The 27,495-nt window shown below is 39.5% G+C and overlaps 1 protein-coding gene across 3 annotated transcripts in view; it reads right to left on the bottom strand.

The window, feature by feature from the left end:
* LOC5564407 (lachesin) overlaps positions 1-27,495 on the bottom strand; it is a 489,285-nt gene that overhangs the window by 14,710 nt on the left and 447,080 nt on the right. For all 3 annotated transcript variants that reach the window (XM_021844222.1, XM_021844216.1, XM_021844229.1), the window contains exons 6-7: positions 12,183-12,274; positions 2,533-2,661 (exon numbers count right to left, since the gene is read on the bottom strand). In XM_021844222.1, the coding sequence (XP_021699914.1) occupies positions 2,533-2,661; positions 12,183-12,274 (221 nt within the window). The remainder of the gene's footprint in view (positions 1-2,532; positions 2,662-12,182; positions 12,275-27,495) is intronic.

Here is a 27,495-nt window from a genome sequence, read left to right as displayed (position 1 = left end):
ATCCAAATCCAATCCAAATCCAATCCAAATCCAATCCAAATCCAATCCAAATCCAATCCAAATCCAATCCAAACCAATCCAATCCAATCCAAATCCAATCCAAATCCAATCCAAATCCAATCCAAATCCAATCCAAATCCAATCCAAATCAATCCAAATCCAATCCAAATCCAATCCAAATCCAATCCAAATCCAATCCAAATCCAATCCAAATCCAATCCAAATCCAATCCAAATCCAATCCAATCTAATCCAAATCCAATCCAAATCCAATCCAATCCAATCCAAATCCAATCCAAATCCAATCCAAATCCAATCCAAATCCAATCCAAATCCAATCCAAATCCAATCCAAATCCAATCAAAATCAATCCAAATCCAATCCAAAATCCAATCCAAATCCAATCCAAATCCAATCCAAATCCAATCCAAATCCAATCAAATCCAATCCAAATCCAATCCAAATCCAATCCAAATCCAATCCAAATCCAATCCAAATCCAATCCAAATCCAATCCAAATCCAATCCAAATCCAATCCAAATCCAATCCAAATCCAATCCAAATCCAATCCAAATCCAATCCAAATCCAATCCAAATCCAATCCAAATCCAATCCAAATCCATCCAAATCCAATCCAAATCCAATCCAAATTCCAATCAAATCCAATCCAAATCCAATCCCAAATCCAATCCAAATCCAAATCCAATCCAAATCCAATCCAAATCCAATCCAAATCCAATCCAAATCCAATCCAAATCCAATCCAAATCCAATCCAAATCCATCCAATCCAATCCAAATCCAATCCAAATCCAATCCAAATCCAATCCAAATCCAATCCAAATCCAATCCAAATCCCAAATCCAATCCAAAATCCAATCCAAATCCAATCCAAATCCAATCCAAATCCAATCCAAATCCAACCAAATCCAATCCAAATCCAATCCAAATCCAATCCAAATCCAATCCAAATCCAATCCAAATCCAATCCAAATCCAATCCAAATCCCAATCCAAATCAATCCAAATCCAATCCAATCCATCCAAATCCAATCCAAATCCAATCCAAATCCAATTCAAATCCAATTCAGAATCGAATCCAAATCCAATCAAATCCAATCCAAATCCAATCTAAAATCCAATCCAAATCCAATCTAAATCCAATCCAAATCCAATCCAAATCCAATCCAATCAATCCAATCCAATCAATCCAATCCAAGCTAGAGCCAAAGCTAGAGCCAAAGCTAGAGCCATAGCTAGAGCCAAAGCTAGAGCCAAAGCTAGAGCCAAAGCCAGAGCCAAAGCTAGAGCCAAAGCTAGAGCCAAAGCCAGAGCCAAAGCCAGAGCCAGAGCCAGCACCAAAGCCAGAGCCAAAGCCAGATACAAAGCCAGAATCAAAGCCAGAGCCAAAGCCAGAGCCAAAGCCAGCACCAAAGCCAGAGCCAAAGCCAGCACCAAAGCCAGAGCCAAAGCCAGAACCAAATCCAGAGCCAAAGTCAGCGCCAAAGCTAGAGCCAAATCCAATCCATATTCAAATCTACATGTTAAAATTACATATATATATTAAACATTTCTTGTCATTCATCTTTCAATTTAAAAGAGATTATCCTCTGCATGTTCCAATTAAACTCTCCAAAAGTTACACAATAATAGGCGTTGCTTGTAAACGAATTGTTCTGTACTGCTGAATCCTTAATTGGCACTGTATCCTAACAGTCTACTGAAAACTCATGCGATCAGTTTCTCTCCAGCCGAAACGTTCCACATGGCAAGGACCAGAAACGATGTCATTGACACTTTACGTGGCATCAGAATTTCCCCGTTCTGTTGGCTTGGCTGTAGCAAAAGTTTTTCGCCCGAAAAACACAACTTTCCCAGTGGCGACGCATTTCACACTGTGTACAACTGTTCAAAATTCGGGTGCAGTTGTGTGATGTTGGGCCCCGTGGGCTTTTCATACATCTATATGGGTGAGAATTAATGTGGAATTCATCGTGTTTTCAGGAGTCAGACGAATGGCCAAACTATTGAGTCTGATTTGGAATGGAATTTGATTACGGCATGTCCTGTCCCCATGTCAGTGTTCAACTTTGTCTTTGTGCATAACTAGTTCAATCCGGGCACATTGCTGCTGATCAATTCCATAGGTACCGTAAACCGGGGGCAAATTGATCACTATTTTACTGATTTTTTTTCTCACAAAAACTCTCAAGACATCTCCAAGAACCCATCCATGGTGTTTTAGACAAACTTTTTTTTTATATTTTTTTTAAATACAAGGAATTGTATCATAAATTGTTACACACTGAGAAGTTTGTGGGGATTCCTCCATGTATTAGTATAAGATTCACCTTTGGGAGTTCTTCTACATATTTTTGGAAGTTTTTTCATCCACTCCCTCTCGAACTTGAAAAATCATTTTAGCAATGTTTTCCATTTGATCCTTGCAAAATTCGACTTTATCTAATTCAATGATGAATCAATTTGACCCCGGATTACGGTACATCGAGCAAAACATTCGCGGAATCATACTTACAGTGAATACTCAGCGATATTCGCTTGGACACCGACGGTGGCACTCCGTTCGAAGCGATACACAGATAGGAGCCCATCTCGCTGCGTGAGATTTTCACTAGCTTCAGCACCTCGCCTCGGTAGGAAGTCACTGCAATGGAATACAAAGAAAAAAAAAACAAGAGGTGAAAACAAATCACTTCCGTCACCCCGTTTCCTTTCATATGGTTCATGCGTTTGTTACGGGGAAATCACGTAGCGAGAGTAACAACATGGGATTCGAAAGGACCATTATTCTTATGTCTGAAACGCTTTCTTGGAGGATGGGACGAAAATTGGCAGGATTACACGTCTCAGAATTCATCTTTCATCGTTCATGGGAAGGGTGGCAGTGATAGTATGCTATAAATCATGTACGATGGTCACTTACTGCCCGATGGCTTTGCCACGTGGAATGCGAGGGCACGTAGATGCAGTGTTGTGAAAAACTCAATTTCTCACAACTCACGCTTGTGATTTTTCATGCGTGAGTTGTCAATCACGCAACTCAGCAGTCAAAAAAACATGGATGAGTTGGCTCACGTTTTTGGCTCATTGTCTCGTATTTCCACAGTTTACTCACACACGGCAATATTTTTTTGTTAGTCTGATAAAATTATAGTAATCCTTTCTAACGTAAACAACAACATTCGGGTTTCACGAGTTTTTGCCGGGTTTTGCGATTGAATCATTTTTTACGGTTTGAGTTGATTGAGTTGATTTTGCATCAAAATCTCAAGCGTGAGATTTACGAAGTAGATCTCTAATGAGTTTGCTATCACGGGAGAGCGTATTGATTGAGATTTGAGTGTGAGTCTATCAACACTGCGTAGATGTTGAAAAATTATGGTCTTCAGTCGTTATCTTTTCGGTACAATTAAGTTAATGAATGTGTACTGAATTGGTTGTCAAAATGCTGAAAGTGGTTATCCAAAGGTCACCCTAAAGATGTTCCCACCCAGAGGTTTGCAAGCGGTTTTCACAGGTACCCAATAGAATTCCTGAGGCTTCCGGAGGATCTTTAAAGTTCCAGGAAGTTCCAGAGAGATTCCAACAAACTTTCAGGGGTTCCAATGGGATTTTCGATGGTTCTCAAGCGATCTATAATGGTTTTACTCAGAGGGCTGAGGGTTTCAGCGTATACTCTACTGTTTCCTGAGAACGGAAGGATGACACCAACTTGAAACGACGAATATGATTATGACGAGATTATTTCTGTTCTGATAAAATCTTAGCAGACCTTGGAACCAATATGTTGGAAAGTCGGCATCAACCTTGGTGAGTAGTTGGATAAGATGTAACATTCCTCACTTACGGTACTTCGTACTATCTCCATTGAAGATCTGTGAACTCTAGCATATCCTATCTGCTTGCATAGACAACCTTTTTTTTTTTCCTTCTTATCAATGGGGGGATAATCAAGGTCCGGGAGTGTGGGGTTGGGGACCATTTACTACATGCAAGCAGTAAACAGGACTACACCCTCGACCCACTAAACCATTTCAATTGCCGCCAAACCCTTCGTCTCTCCGGGACCACCAAGAAGGCATTGCTTCGGAGAGGGGCTATTGCACATCGCATCCTCCAGGTTAGCGGCGTAGCAACGAACATCGATGACACGCTTAGGAGGGTCCACCAAGGTAGCATGCTGACGCTTTGCCAGCTTCCCAGGTGGTCCTCACCTCTCATTGTCCGCTGAAGGCGGGCAGGGTCGACCACTAAGCCCGCGCCCAGCTGCACCGCAGGTATCAAGAACTGATACTGCGGGCTTCGCAATTTGACCTACTGAAGGCTCAGGCCCTATCAGCTAGCACCAGCTGGGATTGCTGACGAAGGGGCCTCCACCTGCCCCGAACAACCAGAGGCTCGTATCCAACCTAGTAGGCCGGCGCCACGACAGCAGCGCTACCAGGATGTTCTCCCCGCGGCCACTTAATCGCTGTAAGGGTCGATTTCGACCGTAGGGCACCGGTATGACCTACGTAGCCGACTGCGAACCCTTGGACCACCTGTTGTTTAGCGTCTGCACTAGCCACTCCTCGAGTCTACTCGCCACCTTCTTTGTAGTTCCGAGACGATGTGGGTAATAGCCGATAAAACGGCATTCCAGCCAAACTCGTCTTCACACATTGTCCGGAGTCGTGTCCCGACCGCATGTGGCTAACATGCGGTCACGCATTGTGCGGAAACGCGGGCACACGAACAAAACGTGTTCCGCCGTTTCCTCTAAACCTGCAAAACTGGACATTCGGGAGAACCCGCATGACCGAAACGGTGTAGATACTGTCTAAAGCAACCATGGCTCGAAAGGACCTGAGTCAGGTGAAATGTTAGTTCCCCATGGCGCCTATTGACCCAGATATCTAACCTCGGAATCAACCTGTGAGTCCACACTCCCTTGGTGGAACTGTCCCACGCACGCTGCCATTTGACCATAGAGGCCAGTCTGGCAGTCCTACGTATGCCTCTTGTGCTGCGCCTTTCGAAGCACTCTTTATGTCTTCCATGATAAGGATACCAATAGGCACCATACCGGTGATGACGCAGAGTGCATCGTGTGACACGGTACGGTACGCGTTCGCAATCCTCAGGCACATTAGCCTATAAGTACTCTCTAGCTTGCTACGGTAGCTATCGGTACTTAAAGCCGTGCCCCAAGCCGGGCCACCATACCTCAGTATGGACGAGGCGACACTGGCCAGAAGCTCACGGCACTATTAAATGCGTTCCTTACATCCAGAGTCACTACTGCGCAGTAGCGAATATCCCTCCTCTTACGCTGGAGTGCTATCTCAGCGGTTTTCTTAACCGTCAGAATAGCATCTACGGTGGACCTCCCTCTCCGGAAGCCGAACTGGTTGCTTGAGAGACCATTTACACCCTCGGTGTACCTCAACAGTCTGTTGAGGATGATCTTCTCGAGCACCTTCCCCGCCGTGTCGATGACAATCATCGCAGCGTATTATAAGACTGAGGCTCTGGATAAGGTTGTGGCCACGGAACTTCGAGACCACTACGGGAAGGATCATTACGTCTTTCAACAGGACAGTAATCAAGTCCATACGGCGAATATCGTCCAAGCGTGGTGTCGAGAGAATTTGCCTGATTTTCTCGATAAGACTTTGTGGTCTCCCAGCTTACCGGACTTTAATTCCCTGGACTGTTATGCGTAGTCGTACATGTTGGCCAAGCAGAGCGAATATCAAGTGAACACTATCGACCAATTTAAAAAGCTCATTTCCAAGATCTGGGACGAGTTATGATTTTTGAGCGTGTTCTTTTTAGAAACGTCTGCCCTAAAGGTTCTCAATAAATATTTATTCAATAGAAATTGACTTGGAAAAGAATATCTTGTATTTTCATCTTTTAACACATTTTTAAAATGCATTCGAACTTATTGAACACCCTGTAGTTCACTAAATATAATCTTCACAAATCGCATGTGCTAAGAGTCCAAGGAAGTTTGCGACGAAATCTTAGGAGCTTTTGGCGTTTTGTTAATAGTGAAAAAAAAAAAATGATAGCATGACATCCAATATGCGTCTCGGTGATAAAGACGCCACCAGCATTGCACAAACGAGCGAATTCTTTTCGACTGTTTCGTACTGTTTTAAAAAAAATTTTAAGATTTTTTTTTGGTGCGCACGTTGGTCCAAACTGTTACTACTTGGTCATTGAATGGCGTTTCTTGAATCTCGAATAGATTTTCTGTTTTTCAACTGTGTCATTGCTTATTTATGAATCCAAATGGTGCCTGTTGACTACGATATTTTCTAAGATATAAAAGTTGAGTTTACACAACTGCAAGATTGTTTACAATTCAAAGAAGCACAATTTTGGCATGTTGTTTCGGTGTAAAGTTATTCATGGTTTAAATTGTACTGAACTGACGTTTCCAAAACATGGTTTGACATGTTTCGGTTATTAAATGTCGAAGTTATTCAATGTTCACACACCGACATAAAAGATGGCGCACCCTGCATGCTATCACAAGGAGACTAATCCATTAGATATAAACAAATATTTGAAACTAAAATTTTATTGTAAAATTTATTGAATTACTTATATGTTCCACTTGCCCTGCTGTATTATCTACTAGCATATCCACTGACCTTCTATGCTTACTTACCCCATGTTCAATGTAAACCTTACAGACCGCGGGACGAATATGCGTAGAACGGCAGTCAATAATTATACAAAATAAAAAAACACAGTTTTCAACAGATTGAAGAATTTATCTCTTCTCCTTTATTTTCTCACTAGCAAACTAGTAAATCAAGCATCTTTGTGTAACATATTAATTGAGAAAAATATGAAAATTTTAAGACAACAGCAAGTTTTATTGATGTGTAAAAATAGTTAAAAAGAGCAATATTTCGTATCAATCGTTTTCAGCTTGAATTCGTATGGAACTCAACACAGCAAAATGTAATTGAAGGGAAAGCTACGTGAAATTGTTATGAGTTACGTATTTTTCAGGATGGTCAATTCGATCTCATCGGTCGAGAATATTTTTCTTACACACAATAAAAAAAAAATAACAATAATGAACGATGTGCGAATCAAATTCTCAGTTAATGAGTAATCGAAGGGCTCTTATCTGAGCAGCTGGTTTAGTCTCAATAGGGGTGTAGTTTCAGACAGAAGAAAGAGAAAATTCATCTATTCTAAACATGAAAATTAACAGTTATACACTAGAATCAAATACACACATTCTGATATAATGCCGATCACAACTGTGCAAATCTCGGTTAAAGGTCGTTTGCTGACATCTTAGTAAAAGTGACGTTTGGTGCTGTTATAAGTAAACTTGATTTTTTGCTGACATATCAGTTAAAATTAATTTGCTGACCGCTTAGCTGTGCGGATCTTGGTAAAAGAATGAAAATTAGTTTAACTCAACTGAGTGTGTCCTTCACTGTACGAATAAGTGTCCTATGTCATATTAAATCCACAAGATCACATAGGACAGTTATGTCCATTACAATATGTAATCTTGTATAACTTTGTTATATCAACTTTCATTTGAAATTTGGGCTACCATCGAGCTGGAGAGAAAGCCGGAAAAGTCAGAAAAACGAGCGTGAACGGAACTGTAATTTTGTATAGGACGATCCGTTGCGTTTTTCAACAGCCTACTTGATGGCAAGACGTAGTTTGCCGAGATCATTAGTTTAAAATAAAAAAGATCCCTCGGGATCCCTCGGTGGATTTTTTTAGGGAACACGTCAAATGAAAGCTTAAAACCTATATTTTCGAGTGATGAAAAATTTAGCGATGTCTAGTTTTTGTGATAATATTGTTCTACCAGACACGCCGTGAAGTATACTGAAGACAGTTTTTGTGTAGGGCTATCAGATTTTAAGATAATTTTCGATTTTTTCATCAAAAATGTCACATAAGTTATATCGTTATTAAATTTAAACTGGCGGTTGGAAAATTTATTTAAAAATATATGTAAAAATTCAAGTTATATCTGATGTTCTGTAAAAAATAATTTTCGAATCGGTCCATAAATAACTAAGATCTAGCTTACCAAAGTTGGTCATTTTGTATGGAAAATCGGAAAAATTGCAAATGTTTTGTCCAATACTGTACATAAGAGCGTCTGTGGTGGACGGTATCAGTCGGACACTTAACAATCATGATCGCGGTGATAATATACACTGAGAAGACGATAACTACGCAAAAAAACCTTACGAACGTATCATTTATTCAACAGTTAAATGATACACACATTCTTCTGAATTGATGCTTAATTTCTAGGACACTTAGCTTTACTGTATTCTGTATGTCTGATCGTAGGACATTTGGCATCTTAAATTAAACTTAACTTAACTTAACTTCACATTACTGGACACTTGACACTGATTACTGTACTGTATACTATCTAACTTCTGATCAGCTACTAGCTAGATTATAATATAATGTGGTCTTATATAGGATTCTAATGCATATTTTCTAGTTTTCTAAACTTATCTAACACTTTCAGATAATTGAGCATTTTAGACGAATTTAGCGGTAAAAATACTGAGTGTGTGAGATACCTGAAAGCATATGACTTGAGGGTGAATACGTTATGGTTACATAGCAGAACAGTTTATTTCATCCGAACTTATCGTTCCTGACTGAAATTGTGCGTGAAAACACTTCTTCCGTTGAGAAATTGTTGATCAAAGACGTAGATAGAGTGTTAAAACTCTAGTTCAAACCAGTGTTTGGATATTGATCCGAATAAGCCGATCGAACCATATTCGGAGAGTGTAACAGTTCGCGAACCATAACAGTTCGTGGCACATCGCCTTCGGAGAGCCCTATGAATGTAAACATTAACTCTCTCGTTTGGTACGTGGCACGGAGCGTTCAAGAGCAGCAACTCTCGCAGACTGCAGCAGTATCGAGCCATTCGGGTGATTTATGTTTTGCATAAAATTGGTAATAACTTTCATATTTTCTGGTCAAGGCTTTAACAACCTAATTATTATCTATTGGATCATTAAACACCCCTTTGGTTGCAAACATAGCACAGAAAATAAAAAAATATTCGCCTCTGTTTCTTGATCAGAATGAGTGTGGGTCGGCGAATGTTACTAGTATTGACACACAGTGATCGGCGCCAAACAGTGGGTGGTGTGTGTCTGTCTTGTTTTCGTTCATGGCTTGTTAGTATCCACGAACGATAAATATCATGCGTGTTGTATGAATGTAGGTGGATAAATGGGATGAAATTATAGCTCGTGCGTCAATGATCTAACGATTTTCCAAAGCCTGAGAATTATTATGGGTGCACTAGAACTCTTTTCAGCTTTATTTTATATTATTGGAATGTTATGTCACATCATCTGATGGTGTAAATTCCGCTTTTTCTTCTTTTTTATATTTAAAAACTTTATCACATGAAATTTAAAGTCTGATTTATCAAACATTTTTTTGTAATCTGATCCGCCAAGCATGCAAACTTTAACTGTAACATTCATTTGAGATGTAATTTGGTTGAAGTTGCATGATCAAATTAAAAATTAATCGATTTTTTCATCATACTTGCAGTTTCCATACAAAATTCTTCGTTTCTTCTATACGGCAAAATACAATCATTTTCTAAACCATCAAAAAATAACTTTTTAGCATCTAAAGTATGATTAACTTTGTTGATAAGTATTGCTTTGCATATGAAGTTTGAATTCTGCGGCAAATTAAGCAAATAAATTGCCATACATGCTAGCAAACTTGCATGCAAGTTGGCTGAAATAGTCAAATTTTGCATTTTCAACAGCGAATATCTCAAAATCTAGACGTGCTATGAGATTTTTGAAAACGGTAATGGATTCAGCAACCCTTAAGTAAGTAAATAGCGGTATTTTGGTGCAGACAAAAACGTGTTCCGCAGTGTTATCAATCGATTTTGGACACTTTTGAAGTTATGGCCTACCTTTCAGGGATGGGAAATGTACTGTAGTAAACATTTACCACCTCGACATTCACATTTTTCTACGCGACTATCAAAATCCAAAGCAAACCATGACCGTTCAAAGCAAAAAAAAAATGTCACGGCTCCTCAAAACTGTAATCTTTTTCTTCACAACGTTTTTCCAAACCCGAATGCGAAATGACTCGAGCACAGTGGTGACACAATTTTTCCGGTTTTCGAGGTTTTGCATTTTTGCTCGATAAAGGCAGCATGAAATTGAACTTGTTTATATGTATCGCAATGAAATGATTGTGCTTTTGCTATTAGCGTTAATAGATTTCAATTAGTTGAAAACACAAGCGAAATATTAGCAATTGAATTATTTAACATTTTCTTCAATCATTCACCTCGAGATGGCTGCCCTGGAAAACGATCATAGTGGAGACACAAAAACAGTCAAGCAGCGTGTGAACTGTTGACAGCGCAACGATGGTATTGTTGCTGCTGCTGCTTTATGTTTAGGTTGACCTGTGGTGAATAGTGGTCACAGTTCCCAAGCCTGAGATATGAAGGTGTGTCACTGTAATCGATTCACAAATATTATCGAAACAAGCATTGGGAATTTTCACAAATCCTCAAGGGGGCAAGATCCTTCATCAATTTGAAAATTTTCAAAAGCAATTTTTTCGTTCCAATTCACGAAAACTTACATGAAAAAGTGTGTTCACCGATTTCTATTTTCCAAGCGAAACACAGTGAACACATTTTCTTCGAATAACTTTCAGAATTTTCTGTTGCCTGTTGTTGCAGTTTCAATGATGACGATAATTACGATGACAGTTCGTTGAACGTTAACGCTCAACGCTCCGTCATCTTAATCATTGTCATCATCGAAACTTCAAAAGCAGTTTTTCTGTCCAAATTTAAAAATTATTCGATGAAAATGTGTTCACTACTGTATTTCGGTTGGAGTATAGAATACAGTGAACACATTTTCATGTAAATTTTCTTGATTTTGAACGAAAAAACTGCTTTTAAAAATTCCGAAATCAATGACGGATCCTGCCTCCTTAACGATCCACCACCTCCAATGCTAAGGGGTCGTGGCCCCCCTGAAGTCTGATAGCTATTAACGCCTATGGAAAACCGAGGGCAAGTATCGTGAGAACCGTCATCATCGCTAGTTGAGTCATCGCGATTGGGCTGAGAGAAGATCGCTGAATGAAGATAAATTACTATGAATCGATACTTACGAAACTTGTTTAGATGGGTTGTCGAAAGTTGTTGAGCAGAAATAGAAAAACATACAGGAGAAAGACAGTGTTTGCAGCCATTAGTCTTCATAATCGACTGTTGCTCAGATCTAGATCCAGTCCGGAAGCCAGATCTTCCACAACTCTGAGTTTTTTTTTGCAACGAGGCATGGAAAGATTAACAGGAAATATCACGGAAACTGGTGTTCATGAGGGTACCAGTTCCTGTATCGAGACACTTATTTAGTAATCGTCAGATGCGTCCTTCTTGGAGTTGTACTACAAATAGTCGCTCGTTGAGATACTGCTTAATGGAGAAGCAAACTTCGGATGTAATAGAAAAGATCCAATGCAGGATGATTAAGAATGCGAATTAATTCGTTCACGAGTGTAATTCAATGACATATATAAGCCAGTGTAAAGCCATGTTTCCCTATCATGTGACGTGTACGTAGATAGTTTAAATTCATTTATCTTCTTAAGTAGACGTTGAACTAACATTCCTTCCCTTCCTTTAGCGATCGTACAGCCAGCCACGATTTGCTATGCTAAGATCACTTATCTACACTGTTTACTCGAAGTAGAAATCTTTATGAGACAGTGTTTGGGATTCGAGAAATCAGGCCAAGAGCTGTTATTCTGCAGGCTGAGAAAAAGCAACAATGGCACCCGCCAGTCAGCGAGACGATGAAGTTAGCACAAAAGAGTTGACTTGTATGCCTTATAAATATTATTAATTATTCGACCGGAAAGTAATAGAAATTCTGAAGTCACGCTCTACAAATTGCTAAATATCTTCAGGCTTGTACAATAAAGTCTTAGTTTTGAAAAATGATAAAAAATGGAAATATTACATGCAGCTATTTTAGTTAACTTTAAGTTAACTTTAATATTTATCCTTTGTGTTTCAAGGGTTAATGATTCTGGAGACCGAGCCAATTTTCTTCATATGTATTCATTTAAAAAACTTACCCAACTGTTTCGTGCCGGCTGAATCTTTCAGTACGATTTCGGTGCCATCTTCACGGCGCCACGTTACAACTGGTTCCGGGTAGCCTTTCGCTCTGAAATGAGGATAAGAAGAAACTATCATGAGTAGTGGTTCGAGAAATTCACATGTTTTAAATTTATTTTCCTTTCTTTTTATTATGCTTGTGACTTTTTTGATTGACAAAAAATATATGTTAGAACTCACATTTATTAGTTTTTTGCTTTGCTGAATTGACCAATGGCTTAAAGGCGATTGGGATCAAATTTGAGTCTCAAACCGAAGTGCCTACAATTCATTTTGCAAAACTCGATTTCACATAAACTGATCAAAGGCTCCCCAGTAAACCCGTTTGACTTTTCCCTTCTGTCACAATCGAATCGCAAAAAAAGCATATAATTCCTCAGTCGGCTAGCCGAAAGGAAAGCTGGAACACATCGTCGTCGACTAGTCATCAGACTTATTACCGGCCTAGAGGCACATTTTTTCGTCCATTCTGTCCATCATCAGCTTGCCTTGTTTCCAGCGGCTTGGAAAAGCATATGTTCATGCAGCATAACTTGCATAGCTCTGATCGACTGTTTTTTTTTTTGCAACTGCTCAACGTCTGCCGCCTCACTAGCAGACGCCTTTTGAAGTTTCAAACCATGCATGTCAATACCACCGGGCAAATGGTCCCTGCTGGCTCCAGAACAGTCCATCCGGGAAAAAAATCGCCTCGAATGAGGTTTGAACGCTGCACGGTGGGCAAAAATGGACACAAAACCACAATATTAAGAAACCTCTAATTCCAATCGAAAATCAATTTACTCAGGATTTCGAAAGCACTCTCAATCAAGAGAACGTTTCCAAAAATTCCTGGGAGACCGATTTGTAAGAAGTGAGAACTATTAAAAAAGTATTAGAATATGAAAGTCTTTGGCGATGATGGATTTTTTTATATCAAGGAACATCCAGGAAGTAGCTTATCATTCTTGATTGATATATTTAACAAATGTTTATTAAAATGTAATGAAATATAGGCAACTGCAAGTAAAATTGTGGAATAATAGGGTCCTAAAATGTTGAATGAAATCTTGTTTTTATTTAATAACACGAAAGAGCATGTTACTGTAATCACTTTAGCAATTTTTCCCGCTCAAATAACGGCTATATATCATGTTTAAACTTTAATTTAAAAATTGGGTCCATAAATGAACCTTGACACTTAAGATCATGTTTGACGTTCGCTCAGTCGACAAAAACACCACAGGGGTTATAGTTTTTTCACTGGGGTTGTTCCTATCTGACATTTCGGAAGGGACACGGAAAACAAAATACACCCAAAATTTGAGTTTAAGCCACCGGGTGTGAACTAATAAAAACATAAAAAAATGTTTTGTGGACTTAAACAAACGGAAAACATTAAAGAATTGAGTAAACAAGTGTTTATGGCCTAAACTTAAGCGTTTGGCACTAAAATTGGGACAGGGCTTTAGGACCCAATTGTTTAATAGTTTGAATCTCACCCTTAACCGTAGATAAGCGGCAATTGACTGATATGTATCCTTTATTGACCATTTAATATATGAAAAAGGATTGAAATAGAGCAAAATGGGGCTATATCAGGCACTTCCCAAAGTCTGCACAAGAGAGGCTATCATCAATTGATTCATAATGATTTTTACAAGCAAATAGGTACACTTCAACATTTTAAACCAGCGAACTTTTTAATGTAGCAGTTTTGGGTCCATTTTTGCCCACTATGCATTGGAACCGGCAGCAAAAATCTGAAACATGATAAATCACAGTTCGCTGAATCTGTGCGCATCGTTCCTCGGTCGAGGATGATGGGTGAGCATTTCTCTGCTGCCTCGAATCGGATCGGAAATGGAAAGTGAGATAATGGAACAATTGTACATCTTTAATTTCAATAGCTTGTCTATCCTGTGGCTGGGGCTAGATGCTGGTATCTGATCCCGTGCTTATTCTTTTTTCTGGAATTACACGTCCTTACTGGGACAGAGCCTGCTTCTCAGGCTTAGAGTTCGTATGAGACACTTCCACAGTTATTTACTGAGAGAATTCCTTGTCAATTGACCATTTTTGCAAATGTATATAATGTGGCAGGTAGGCAGCCCTTGGAAAGTCGAGTCTACGACCAGTGGAATTCGAACCCACGATTCTCAGCTTGGTCTTGCTGAATATCTGCGCGTTTATCACTGCGGCTATCTGGACCCTTAACCCGTGATGTGGAATGTTGCTTTGGTCCTACAGTAAAAAATCGCCGTGGTACTCTAGAAGAGGTTGGGGCTGGAAGCGGCTTAGGTGTTGTCTGTGGTGCCAGTTCAGTTCCTAGGATGCACAGTTGGTTGTTGATTTTGCCATTCAAAAACGAAGCTCCGTCCATTAGCACGATGACTGACTGGTTGACGTCTTTGATGGGGAGGTTGGTGGAGCAAAAGAGGTCCGGCCATCAATCGATGTGTCGATACCGATGGTGTTCTGTGATTTTTTTTCGTTGTTGAGTGGGAGAAATGACTGATGGTGCCACGATATGGACCGGTCATGAATTGATGATCTAGTTAATTACTTTGACTTTGAAATTCGCTGAGGGGTGGCACTGGAGTTTTTTAAGGGCAGGATAAGGATGAACACGATGGCCGACAGGACAAGATAAATTACCATTGATTTGTTTTGAATAATTTGCTAAATATATTAAAATGTTCGAAATCTTTCAGGGTTGACAAAATAAAGCTTTTTTCAAATGTGGCTGACTGTGACTTGATATCTATATTATGACTGCCTTTTCAGTTTTGAGGTTGATTTGAACGCGTACTACTTGTTTAACTTTGACCGGTCATTGGAATAATATGAATATTCCTTTTGTATTAGGGGAACTGGGTGTAAAATGCGCCGTTGGGGTAAAACGCGCCACCCTTGTTTTGAACGAACGACATGCTTTGGGACGCTGTTTTTCACCCGAGATAATAGAAAATTCATTAAAATGCTTCTCTATATATATATTTTTAAGTGTTTTCCTGGCAAAAATCGTGAAAAACTCGAAAAAAACGTTTTTCACTGTTTTCGTTGTAATTTTGTGTTATTTTCTAGGTCATTTTCCAGGTCGATAAACAACAAAACTTTTGAAACTATCACCGAGAATCGACTTGTGCACTCCCATAGTTTGTAATCCATGCGAAAAAAGTGTTGAATTTATCCTTAAAAAGCGTATTGAAGGATTCAAACTTTAATCGACTCGTGGGGCAAAACGGCCACACCTATTTCATAACACCAAAACAGCCGTTTGAATTCAAATTCCAGCAAACGTAATGCCAAGCTGTAGTTACGGGCCAATTTGAACCTTACAAATGCACATTTTTCGAATCAGCATGTATACTATAATCGAACAATAGCATCTGATCAAACGCCCTTATGTATGCAACCTATTTGCAAGCATTGCATGCGTGCGCGCGAACGACTAACGCCGAGATCAGGTGGCGCGTTTTACTCCGCAAAAAATGAAAATGCAGATAAGCAAGCATTTTAGAAAAAATGATTTATTAACTCCAGTAAAAAGAAAATGAATCGCTGTTTCTACTATTTGATAGAAAACATGTTTGTCTATGAGATAGTGAATAAAAAAAGGCTTATAATAATGTTCTTCCTTCCTTAGAGGGCGCGTTTTACCCCCAGTTACTCTATTAGTCACACTACTAAAGTTAGCCATCCACGACAACACAAAATTAACACTGGTGCATTGTAGGTGGCTAATTACAGTTGTGGGTTGAATAAAACAAAACGACTACACAGAGTAACAAAATACAAACTTTACGTGTTTGTGGCGTATGAACGCAAAAACGTAGAAGCAAAAATGGTTTTAGCTACTTAAAGACTGATATGTCCGATCCGAATCAACACCACGGGAAACTTCATTACCATTTAAACTCACGACCCTCAGTTTGACGGTCGGTTGGGTATCGAGGCTTGCATCGGGACCGTACATTGTTGAAGATGGATAGATTTGGCGGCAGTTTCATCGTCATAGAGTTGACGTAAGTACCATGACAAGTTCTGACATCGGCAATATCGGAGTCGCGTCGAAGATCGGTCAAAATCCGGGCAATATAAGAGCCTGATTGCAAATTTCATAACGCTTAAGGGGGTTGGTGGGTGTTCTCAAAATGTTTCAGCTTATACAAAATTTTTAAAACATTCATACAAAAGCGTCACGAGAGGGTAGGTGGTAATATAAAAATTCAAATTTTTGGCGTTATGAAATTTGTGAATAAACCCATATGATTCCGTGATCCGTATACTGTGGTGATCTCCAGGTGTGCTGATACGTGAGGCTGAATTCGGATCCAGAAGGGATTTGAGTTCATCAAACATATTTTGAAAAAGCTACTTTTAAGCAGTTTAGCTAGGGTATCTTACCAGATCCTGACATGATTTTACTGTGAAATGTATCTCGAAAGGAGGACGAGCGTCGTATGAAGAAGTGAAGAGTTTCAAACCAATGAATCTGACCTCTTTTCTTCTGAAATGTCTGAAACGTATTTTCGATGTCCGTGATGTTTGTTTAGCAAACATGCCTCTACATGTGAATCAATATGCTTACCAATCTCGAAAGTCCACAGTGACTCTATTACACAATGTTTTATTCGATATCGTGAAAGCATTCGTTCAGAATCAATACTGCTGTGATGTCTTCTTGTATTGTGGGGGTGCCTTTGATAAGATGTATTTCGATGACATATTGGAAGCTACTCGAAACCATGGGATGCCTCCACTGATTACCAATAGAATTTACCAAATGCTCAAAAACCAACATATCTTCTAGACATTGCTTCAAGCTGCGATTCGGAAAATTAATGATTGCGGATGCCCTCAAAAGGGAATCTCTTAGCAGATATACCTTTTAATAATAGCGGTTTTCTTAACATAGGATTTGCCGACGACTATCTAGATTCGATTGTTAATACGTGCATAAGCACCCTGCTCGACCTGATGCAAAGCGACCTCTTAAGGTAGTCGAGAGGTGTCGCCAATTGGCTTTCGGTTAACCCGAATAAAACATCGATATTTATCTTTACGGAAAGACGAATCCGGGATGAGATTCGACCTATACATATTTTTGGCACTAAGATTAGTATGACTGATCAGGTAAAGTATATCGGAGTCGTTCTAGATTCCAAACTTTCCGGGACACCTCACATTCAGAGTCAAGAAAGCTTGCAGGGCTTTCAGTCAGTATCGGCGAACCTTTGATAAAACTTTGAGCCGCAAATCGAAGTACAAAAAAATAAATGCAAAAATGTTTTGAACTTGAATTTAGCATACGCAAGCGTTATTTTCATTGTTTTTATGAGTGTATGTAACTTCTGAAGACTGTAGTTCATTCTTATATTACTTCGCTATATATAACAATTTTTCTCATATTTTTATCACTAATCTTAATAATGTACTGAAGCAGAAAAGTTGGAAGGTTTCGTTCTCCAAAAGTCAGAAAAAGCGTTTGTCCCCATTATACTCTGATGATAAAATTTCCACCTTCGAAAGTCACACTTAATTGTTGAAAATATTAGCTTGTTAGGTATCAGAAGATGAAAAAGTTCTTAGACTACGTGTTTTCCATGTTAACCATAAAATATTTGCCAGGGTCATGGTTTTGAGAGCAATTGTGTCAATGGGTTTGATGTGTCCATATTTTTTGTTACCGGCTGCTTGGGCACGTCAAGAGTTAGTCATCAATATTAACCTCCTTTTCCCGAGTAGCCTAGATAGGCGCGTAGTGTCTGGCTAAGAATTAACACTACGGACTGCCTGTTCCGGTGGTAGAAGTCCACCTCACAGGTGACTCCTAATTCATGGTGTGATGCGTACCGTGCCTTGGAATGAATGGTTAGGGGGGTCTAAATAAAACTTAATCGCTAACGGAGCCTGTGGGGTACCAGGGCGCCCTCCACAGTATTGAGCCCTTCCTGTGCTACCCGGAGCAATGGTACAGGTGACCTTGTGTTTCTCCGAGATAATCGGCTGCTCTTCTTCAGTCTCTATCCTGAGGCTTAATAAGGGTGGGATTATGAATATGTTGACATTTAATTTAAATTATCACCTATATGGATTCGCATTATGCGTTTTACACAGTGTACTCTGTGCTCTTTCGCCTTTGGCGACTTTAAATAGATACCGATCTGGTTTTTTCGTTGATGGTCTTTTTCATGCTGAGATTGCAAAAAGCTTAATCCTGACTAGTTTGGGTAGTGGCTACGGTTAGGTTAGCTCAGATCAATCTTCAGCATAAAAGAACAGCAACGATCAATCTTTGCAGACTCATGCAAAATGGTGCAGCCCAAGTGGCGCTAGTTCAAGAACCCTACTTTTGTAGAGGGAACTTCTATCTAGGTAACCTTGTGGACCCAGTTTTTGCTACTTTCAGCAAACTTGAAATGGCAAACTCGCGTGCCATGCCCCGCGCATGCGTGCTCGTTAATAAAGCAATCGTTGCTACACTCATTTCTGAGTTAACTACCAGAGATGTATGTGCTGTCACAATCGATGTTTCTGTTGGTGACCTCAACAGGAAATACGTCTATTGTTCGGTATATTTACCACATGATGAACCATCCCCAACGGATGACTTCAAACGAGTTGTCGTACACTGCGTAACAAAAGGCCTTCCGCTGATTGTGGGCAGTGATGCCAATGCTCATCACATCATCTGGGGCAGCTCAGATATCAATTTGAGAGGCTCCAGTCTGATGGAATACTTAGGTAGTACAGACCTTGGATTACTTAACAAAGGCAATCGCCCAACCTTCATGGTTTCTAATAGAGAAGAAGTGTTAAACATAACGCTCTGCTCGAATAGAATCAGTCACGAGTTGGCGAATTGGCATGTATCAGATGAGGAATCATTATCTGATCATCGCCACATCTTCTTTGAACATTCAAATGTAACTGCGCAGACTTTGCGTTTTAGGAATCCCCGCTCAACAAACTGGGAACTCTATATTGAATTGGTTGCGACCAAATTTCATGGATATTCTCCGTCCATTGAAAATCCAAGTGATCTGGATGATGCCGTTGATACTACAACATCCTACATTATGGAAGCTTTTGAGAAAGCATGTCCTCTGCAGTATGTAAAGACTACAAGAGGGACCGCATGGTGGGTTTCCGATCTGACTAGACTCAGGAAACAATGTAGAAGGAGTTGGAACAGACGCCGTTCAGTTGGATCAGAGTCGTTCAAGTCGGCTCGCAAGGCTTACAAGAAGGCTCTTGGTTCTGCTGAACGATCCGGCTGGAAAAACCTTTGTACAATTGTTTCCAGTTTGAGTGAAGTTAGTCGGCAGAACAAAATCCTTGCAAAATCTAAGGATTTCCAAGTGAACGAAATTCGCTTACCTAATTGTGACTTTACTTCTTCTGACGAAGAAGTTTTAGAATGTTTATTCGATACACACTTCCCCGGATGTGTGGACATAGCATCTACGGATGAACCAAATGTCTTTTCATGTAGTTACGAGTCTCTGGCCTCGGCTCGCAATATCAACTACTGAATCGATTCAATGGGCACTTAATTGTTTTGCGCCTTTCAAATCTCCAGGAGCGGATGGGATTTATCCTGTACTGCTCCAAAAGGGGTTTGAGTTTATCAAACATGTTTTGAAAAAGCTACTTGTAAGCAGTTTTGCTACCGGGTACATTCCCAGATCCTGGCGTGATATTACTGTAAAGTTTATCCCGAAAGGAGGACGTGCGTCGTATGAAGAAGCGAAGAGTTTTAGACCAATCAGTCTGACCTCTTTTCTTCTGAAATATCTGGAACGCATTATCGATCATCACATCCGTGATGTTTATTTGGCAAACATGCCTCTTCATGTGAATCAACAGCTTACCAATCTGGAAAGTCCACTGTGACTCTTTTACACAAAGTTTTATACGATATCGAGAAAGCATTCGCTCAGAAGCAATCCTGCTTGAGTGTTTTCTTGGATATTGAAGATGTCTTTGATAACGTGTCTTTCGATGCCATATTGGAAGCCGCACGAAACCATGGGCTACATACAATGATTACCAATTGGATTCATCAAATGCTCAAAAACCGACATCTGTTCTCGACATTGCGTCAAGCAGCGATTCGAAAATTAAGTGTTTGCGGATGCCCCCAAGGGGGAGTCTTATCACCACTTTTGTGGAATCTCGTAGCACCGCGCTTCCCAAACTCGGTTTTCACGGCGCACCAGTACCCTATTCGACCTGATGCAAAGTGCTCTTCAGGTAGTCGAGAGTTGGTGTCGCCAATACGGCCTTTCGGTTAACCCGAATAAAACATCTATTGTTCTTTTTACGGAAATACGAATCCGCGATGGAATTCGACGTTTACAATCCAATCAAAATTGGGCCATCTCCAAAGAATGTGCTTGATGGCGATGTCTGGTGCGTTCTCTACTACTCCCAAAGCTGCGCTCGAGGCTCTTTTCGACGTTGTGCCACTACACAAACATCTTAAACTAGAAGCACTTTCTTGCTCTTACCGTTTATGGGTACTGGATCTACTGGAGAAAAATCCAGTGAATCGTAGATCTACACACACTTCGTTGTTTCCACTTTTGGTAAATTGGGACAAAATTGTCCTTGCTCTAAGTGATCTCACAATTCCTTGTCACTTTCCTTACAGTACATTTACCACACAATTCCCTTCACGGGAAGAGTGGACGTCTGGCTATTTGGCAAGAAGTATATCAAACAATATAGTATGTTACACTGATGGCTCCCTTCTTGAAGGTAGAGCTGGTGCAGGTGTATATTCTCGTGAACTAAGGCTGAATCAGTTTTACTCACTTGGTAGAAACTGCACCGTTTTTCAATCGGAAATATTTGCTCTTATGTGTGGAGTGCAATCAGCACTTCAACAGCGCGTAATGGGTAAAGTCATATACTTCTGTTCAGATAGTCAGGCTGCTATAAAAGCTCTCACTTCGACCAACTCAAGGTCGAAGCTTGTTATCGCATGTCGAACTCAAATTGAGGAACTGAATTCAGTCAACTCTGCAAACCTTGTATGGGTACCTGGCCATTCTTCCATCGCTGGAAATGAATTGGCTGACGAGCTAGCTCGGGATGGAGCATCGCATGACTTCATTGGCCCTGAGCAAGCTATTCCAATTTCGAAGTGCTGGGTGAAGCTTCAGATAAATCCTTGGGCGGCAACTCAGCACAAGCAATATTGTAATAGTTTGGAGTGAGTCGTGTTGTCAATCAGAATTGTACATTACTGAGCCATCTCAAAGGGTGGCGAAGTATTTATCAAATTTGTCAAAGCAGAATTGCAGTCTTTTGGTCAGAGCGTTGACAGGCCACTGCCGACTCAACAATTTAATGGCAAATATTCAGCGTGCTGACTCATTTGTGTGTGATAGATGTGACTCCGATTATGGAACTTCGTATCACCTGATATGTAACTGTTCAGTTATTGCGCAAATGCGATTCCAATTATATGGTGAACACTAATTAAGTGAAACTGAATTCAGAAGCCTGAATCTTCAAGACATTCTGTTATTCTTAATCCGCTGTTGTAATGAGCTATAGGCTCTCTTTACGCTTATGCGTTTTGCAGTTCCCTAACAGCGGCGCTGTTCGTACCCATTGTGGTATGGAGCTACATGCTCTCATTTCGCTTATGCGATCTTCCCTCTTCAAGGGACCCCACTCCTATTTCCTTCCATCTTTCCCTTCCCTTTTCCTCACCCAACAGGTAGACGATGAAATAGGCTCAAATATGGCGTTGGCATAAATCTCCCAACTGGTGAGGAACGTGCCTTTGGAGCCGGCCTTCTGATACCTGATGAATAGGCTAACCATAAGCCAACAAGATAAAAACGGGACAAATAAAAAACAAAAACGGGACAATTTTAAAAGACATAGATTATGCAATTGGGCTTCTTTTCCAGATCTTTTATCTCTTATGTCAATCAAATCAATGGGTGATATGAATAAAAAACTTTGAACTTTACTACATGTAGCATCTACTCAAAAACAAAATCCACAAAGTTTACTACACTTTTGGTATGAATAAAAAACTTTTAGAACATGTAGTACTTACTACTTTCGAACATGAGCAGTGACTGAAGCTGCACGTTAAGAAATTTCCATTCAGAGTGATTCTGCACGTAAAGAACAATCTATTCAGAGTGACGCCTAAAATTAATACAATCATGCATATGAAGAAAATGCATGGAATCTAATCGATTACGCGACAATTTGCACAAATCATGAAGGTGCTGTTATTTGACAAAATTTGTAGTGTAATTTTGCGATTAGTCTGGTATTCTCTTTATGTCTATGATTTTATGATGATGGTACATCAAAGAATTTTCTGGGTGGTTTTCGGCCTTCGCCAACGCCAGTGATTGATGATTTTTTAAATACTAGCTTAACATCTATGAAGAGATCTTGAGATTACAGCTATCAAATTTGGAACCACATATTTTCTAGCACCAGTACTGAGATTCTGGTGGAATTGCGGTAGAATTTTGATGCTCCTCGTGTGTTTTCTTAACAGCATGTTGAATTCCGGAAGTTCTAAGTGTTTCTGCGATATTCTCGTTATTTTGGTGGGGTTTCTGATAGTATCCTTGGAATGTCTAGAACTTAGAATGTCGAGATTTGTATGGGAATTGTAGTGATTCCATTGGTAGTCGTTAGAATTCAATGAGGATCTCCCCTAAAACACCAGGGTTCCCTTTGAAATTATCAAAATTCTTGTCGATTTCACAAAAAATCCCATTGAAATCTATAAAATATTTACCGACATTCAAATCGTTTATATTAAAGCTTTGCTTTGAAATTCCAACGGAACTGGAGATCAACGGAATCTTAAAGGTTTTTACAATAATTACGAAGATTGATTTTAAGAATTACAAATATTCACACAATAATTCGCAGGAATCCCACCGCAATCTCATAGATTCTTACAGAAATACCGTCTCAAAGATACCCACAGAATTCCAAGAGATTAATATTCGGAATCCCATTCCCACCTCAATTCTAGAGTTTTTACCAGATTCCTAATATTTCCGCAATATTACTAGAATGGTATTTAAACTTCCAGAATTATCATGAAAAATCCGACATCCCTATCGGAATCCCAAAGTTCCTACAGGAATTCAAAAGGAAATCTGAGATGTCAGAGTTTACAAGTAAAATCCAAATTACATTATAAATATCTGAATTCCTACCGACATCCTAAAATTCCTAGAAAATAACACAATTATCGTAATGCCAGAATTCACACGAATATTACAAATTGCTACTGCCGGTAATCTTACCGGAATCTCAGCATTGGCGGGGCGAATGTTTTCGTAACCTCAGAATTCCTAAGCAAATCTCAAAATACATTCCGAAATATCAAAACTCATATCGTTTTCCCATGATTTTTACTCAAAAGTAAATTATTCCATTCAATTCCGCAATCTCAAAGCATGTGTAGCAACCTCTGAAGCTAACTACCAGTAGCTTTGTAGTAAATGCTACATTTATTCATAGCAATGCGTTGTTTGTAGTATGTTCGAAAGGTGTAGAAAGGAAAATGACACAAACATGTTCCACTCGTGTTCCACATATAGCGTTTACTACCGAGAATGTAGTAAACTCAACTTTACTACATTTTATTCATACGGCCCAATATCTCGATTTAATGGTCAGAACTTTGCTACTGCTCGGGTAGCGAGATAGTGTTGAATTAGAAAGGGATGGTACACAAATTATGTCACGCTAAATTTCGACTTTTTAGACCCCCTTCCCCCCTCCCCCCTTGTCACGTTTTTTGTATGAGTCCTTCGAAAATTTTGTAAGGCTTGTCACGCTTGGCTTGACCCCTTCCCCCCCCTTGGAGCGTGACGTAATTTGTGCATGACCCCAAATATCGATAAGCTACCAAAGAAGGAGATATTTGATCATTCTCGACTAAATACGTATTGGCAAAAATACATATTGTTCACTACCTTGAAATGCAAAAGGTTATGACAATTATGAGTGGTAGAACTTTTCGGAGAACTGAGCTATTCGGGGAAACGGGGTTTTCGGGGAACTAGCTTTCTGAGAACTGGCGTTGGGAGAACGACATTCGGGAAACCACCATTCGAGGGAAAGTAGCAGAACCAGATTATGCAATCACAAGCTACATGTCTGTATGATTCAATAAAAATCACTTAAGAATCTTGAAGCTCATTCTTTGATTTCCGAGAAAGAGCGTTTTTTTTAAGATTTTCCTAAAAAAATCGTTACTCTTTTCAATTTTTCAAATTCAAACGTATTTTTTCTAAAATTTCATTACTTTATTGAAATATCCACTTTTTAAACAGTTAATCCAATCAAGTGCGTATCAGAAGTAAACACATAGTTGTTCTTTTTCATTTTAGGTATTATATAATAATTATCTTATGAAGATCCGTATTGTGGAAAGTCACCGAAATTTGGCATAAATATGAGTTAAGAAACGCAAAAAGTTAAGCAGAAGCATGTACGGATCAAGTTTAACTCGGTTTGAGAAACAAATAACTGCTTGGAAAATAGATGAGTTAGACAATAAACTCTGAAATATTTCTAAAAACTGTTTGTTATGTTGTTATTTTTATTTTTTTACTGGTGTTGAAAAATATGTGCCAATTCTCCATTCCCAAAAAACGGGACAATTAGAGCATTTTCCATAAAACGACGGGACAGTTTGTCGTGGGGATGAAAACGGTACTGTCCCGTTAAATACGGTGCGTATGGTCAGCCTACTGATGAATTACTTGAAATCATTTGAACATTAAGTGAATCAAACCTGAAACAGTCGAATATGAGTGAATAAGATAAGAATCACTTGGATATGAAGCGAACTGAATCACTTGAATATAAAGTGAATCAATTCTGAATCACTTAATAATAAAGTGAATCTGAAGTGAAACACTTGCGGGTATGGATTTTTGAGTATAAAATGAATCAATCCTGAGTCACTTGAAGATGGAGTGAATTAGACATGATTTTTTTTTGACTCCATATTCAAGTTAAACATGAATTACTTGAATATAGAGTGAATCAAACCTGAAGAACATGAATGTAAAGAGAATCACACATCATTCACTTGGATATGAAGTCAATCAAACTTGAACCACTTGTTAATGAAGAGATTCTGTCTTGAATAATTTAATCACTTCAACTTCCAAATGCCAACACATTGCCAACAGCATACTTGAGATTCTATCTTATCAAATTCATAAGGTTTAGGTACGGTCATTCCTCCAGAACCAGAGTAAAAATCGGTTTTCATTACTATTTTGGACCGTAGTAAAATCAAGAGATAGAGCTAGTATAAAGTATTTACTTAAACATAATCAACAGCGCCACATGATGGAAAAACATGTAATAAATAATTCAAACTGTTTCCCGGGTGCCCTTGACTTTCCGAAGACTTAAACTTTCGATCTCATCTGGCTCTAAAGATAGAATTTGTTTCATATATTTAATTGAATATGCGCACTAGTGCCAACTAGTGACAAAATTAAGAACCAAACGGTTTGCTATTCGGATGTCTTTTACTTTCTGAATAAGTTTGCCGAAGACTCGAACTGTCTATCTCTTGTGGATCACAAGCTAGAAGAAGTTTGAAATGTTCTATTTTACATGCTCACTAGCGCCACCTAGAGGCAAAATCGTGAACCATTTGCTTTCCGAATGCCCGGATGATCCTTTGAACAACTTTGCTGAAGATCGCTTCTTTGCAAGTCGTAAGGATCTCGAGATATAGCAATGTGAATTTACCTGTTTTGAGGTGATGCTTAACTTTTTGGGGGGGTGATTCATTATTCAACTGAGTGTTGCAATATTTTAATGAGTCCGTATTTATGACGCGTAGTTCAAGTTATTCCATGCACAAAAACTGTACTAGATTACACCGTTTATTATACAACATCTTATTGGAATTATGATTTCTACCTAAAATATACCTTGGAGACTCCAGAAACTACAGATGAATTCGGCTTCGTTATGCGTTGTAGAACCCGAGCCAATTAAATAAACAAGATAAGTGTAAACAAAAAGTTTATTACATGCCCACAACGTACGAATTGAGTGAAAAAAAAATCCCCAATTGAATAATTGCACTCCAGCCCGTGAACCATGTGTGAAATTGCGAATTCCATGTATTATCCGCAGCAATTCCAGCAGACGTAACAATTTGCCACACTGACTGCCACTCGAAGTGCGCAACATTTTCATTTTCCGCAGTTGCTCAAAATCCGGAGCCGCCCGACGTGTGACTGGCATGCAAGATACCAATCAAATTAATCCGCATGAACAACTAAACCACTCCACACACACTGCGATATTCATAACGAAAAATAAACATGCACATCAAAGTTTAGACGGCCGTTGGTCCGGCTTGTTGTTCATCAGCATTCGTAGTTTGTTCTGATTGCAAAAATTGGTCCACAAAGTCCGGGCAGCAGTTTACGGGCTAGGACAGCAGCACATGTTTAGTTTTTGTAATGTCCAAGTTCTGCATTCGGAAATAATAAAATTTATTACGGCGCAAAATCGAGTGAATAACGAAAAACGAGCATACGAGCGAAACAAAAAAGTATGAATCCGTTAGAGAAGCACATCCTGCCAATTAAAAAGAGCTAACTTTTTCCCATGAAATAAATATTGAGCGCTTTTATCGTTTCTCCCAGTTTGGGGAAAATGAGTGCCTGGCTGGACGAAACATTGAATTTGCTCACGTCCGCTCGTTATTAGATATTAGGCTCCACCGGATAGCTTCGCGTCCGCTTCATCGTTGTTGTTGTCCGGCGGTTATTAGTTGGTCACCGAGAGGCTGCCACACGCGCGTGGACTCAGTACCGAGACTACCGAGTCAGTTCGACGCAGTGGCAGAACGGGGGACTCCTCGTCAATAAACATGCTTTGAATAGCCAAATGCTATCCTTACCTCCGCCTGGTGGTGAAACCAGAATATATGGACATATGTGCTCTGTTGTTATATCACTCTGTGAACGAACTGAAGTGTGACTACAGTTTGCAGATGATCAAGATCCAACAAAACATAACATAAACATTCACGTCCGCATGAGTGGAATTCTCCTGGAAATCGTTCATGCAAATTCGTAGCTTGTTTGTGTACAAATTTGTTGGTTTTTAAATATTTTACAAAGGCGCTAGTTGAAATTGTTTGTAGCAAGAGCTGATATTTGAGTTTTGCGATTGAGGAAAAAATCACAACTCGGTAACAACATTTCAAAAGAATGCAACTGATTATGTGAAACA

This window comes from Aedes aegypti, chromosome 1 (genome assembly GCF_002204515.2).
Source record: "Aedes aegypti strain LVP_AGWG chromosome 1, AaegL5.0 Primary Assembly, whole genome shotgun sequence".
NCBI lineage: Eukaryota > Metazoa > Arthropoda > Insecta > Diptera > Culicidae > Aedes > Aedes aegypti.
This window is presented reverse-complemented; position numbering and strand designations above follow the sequence as displayed.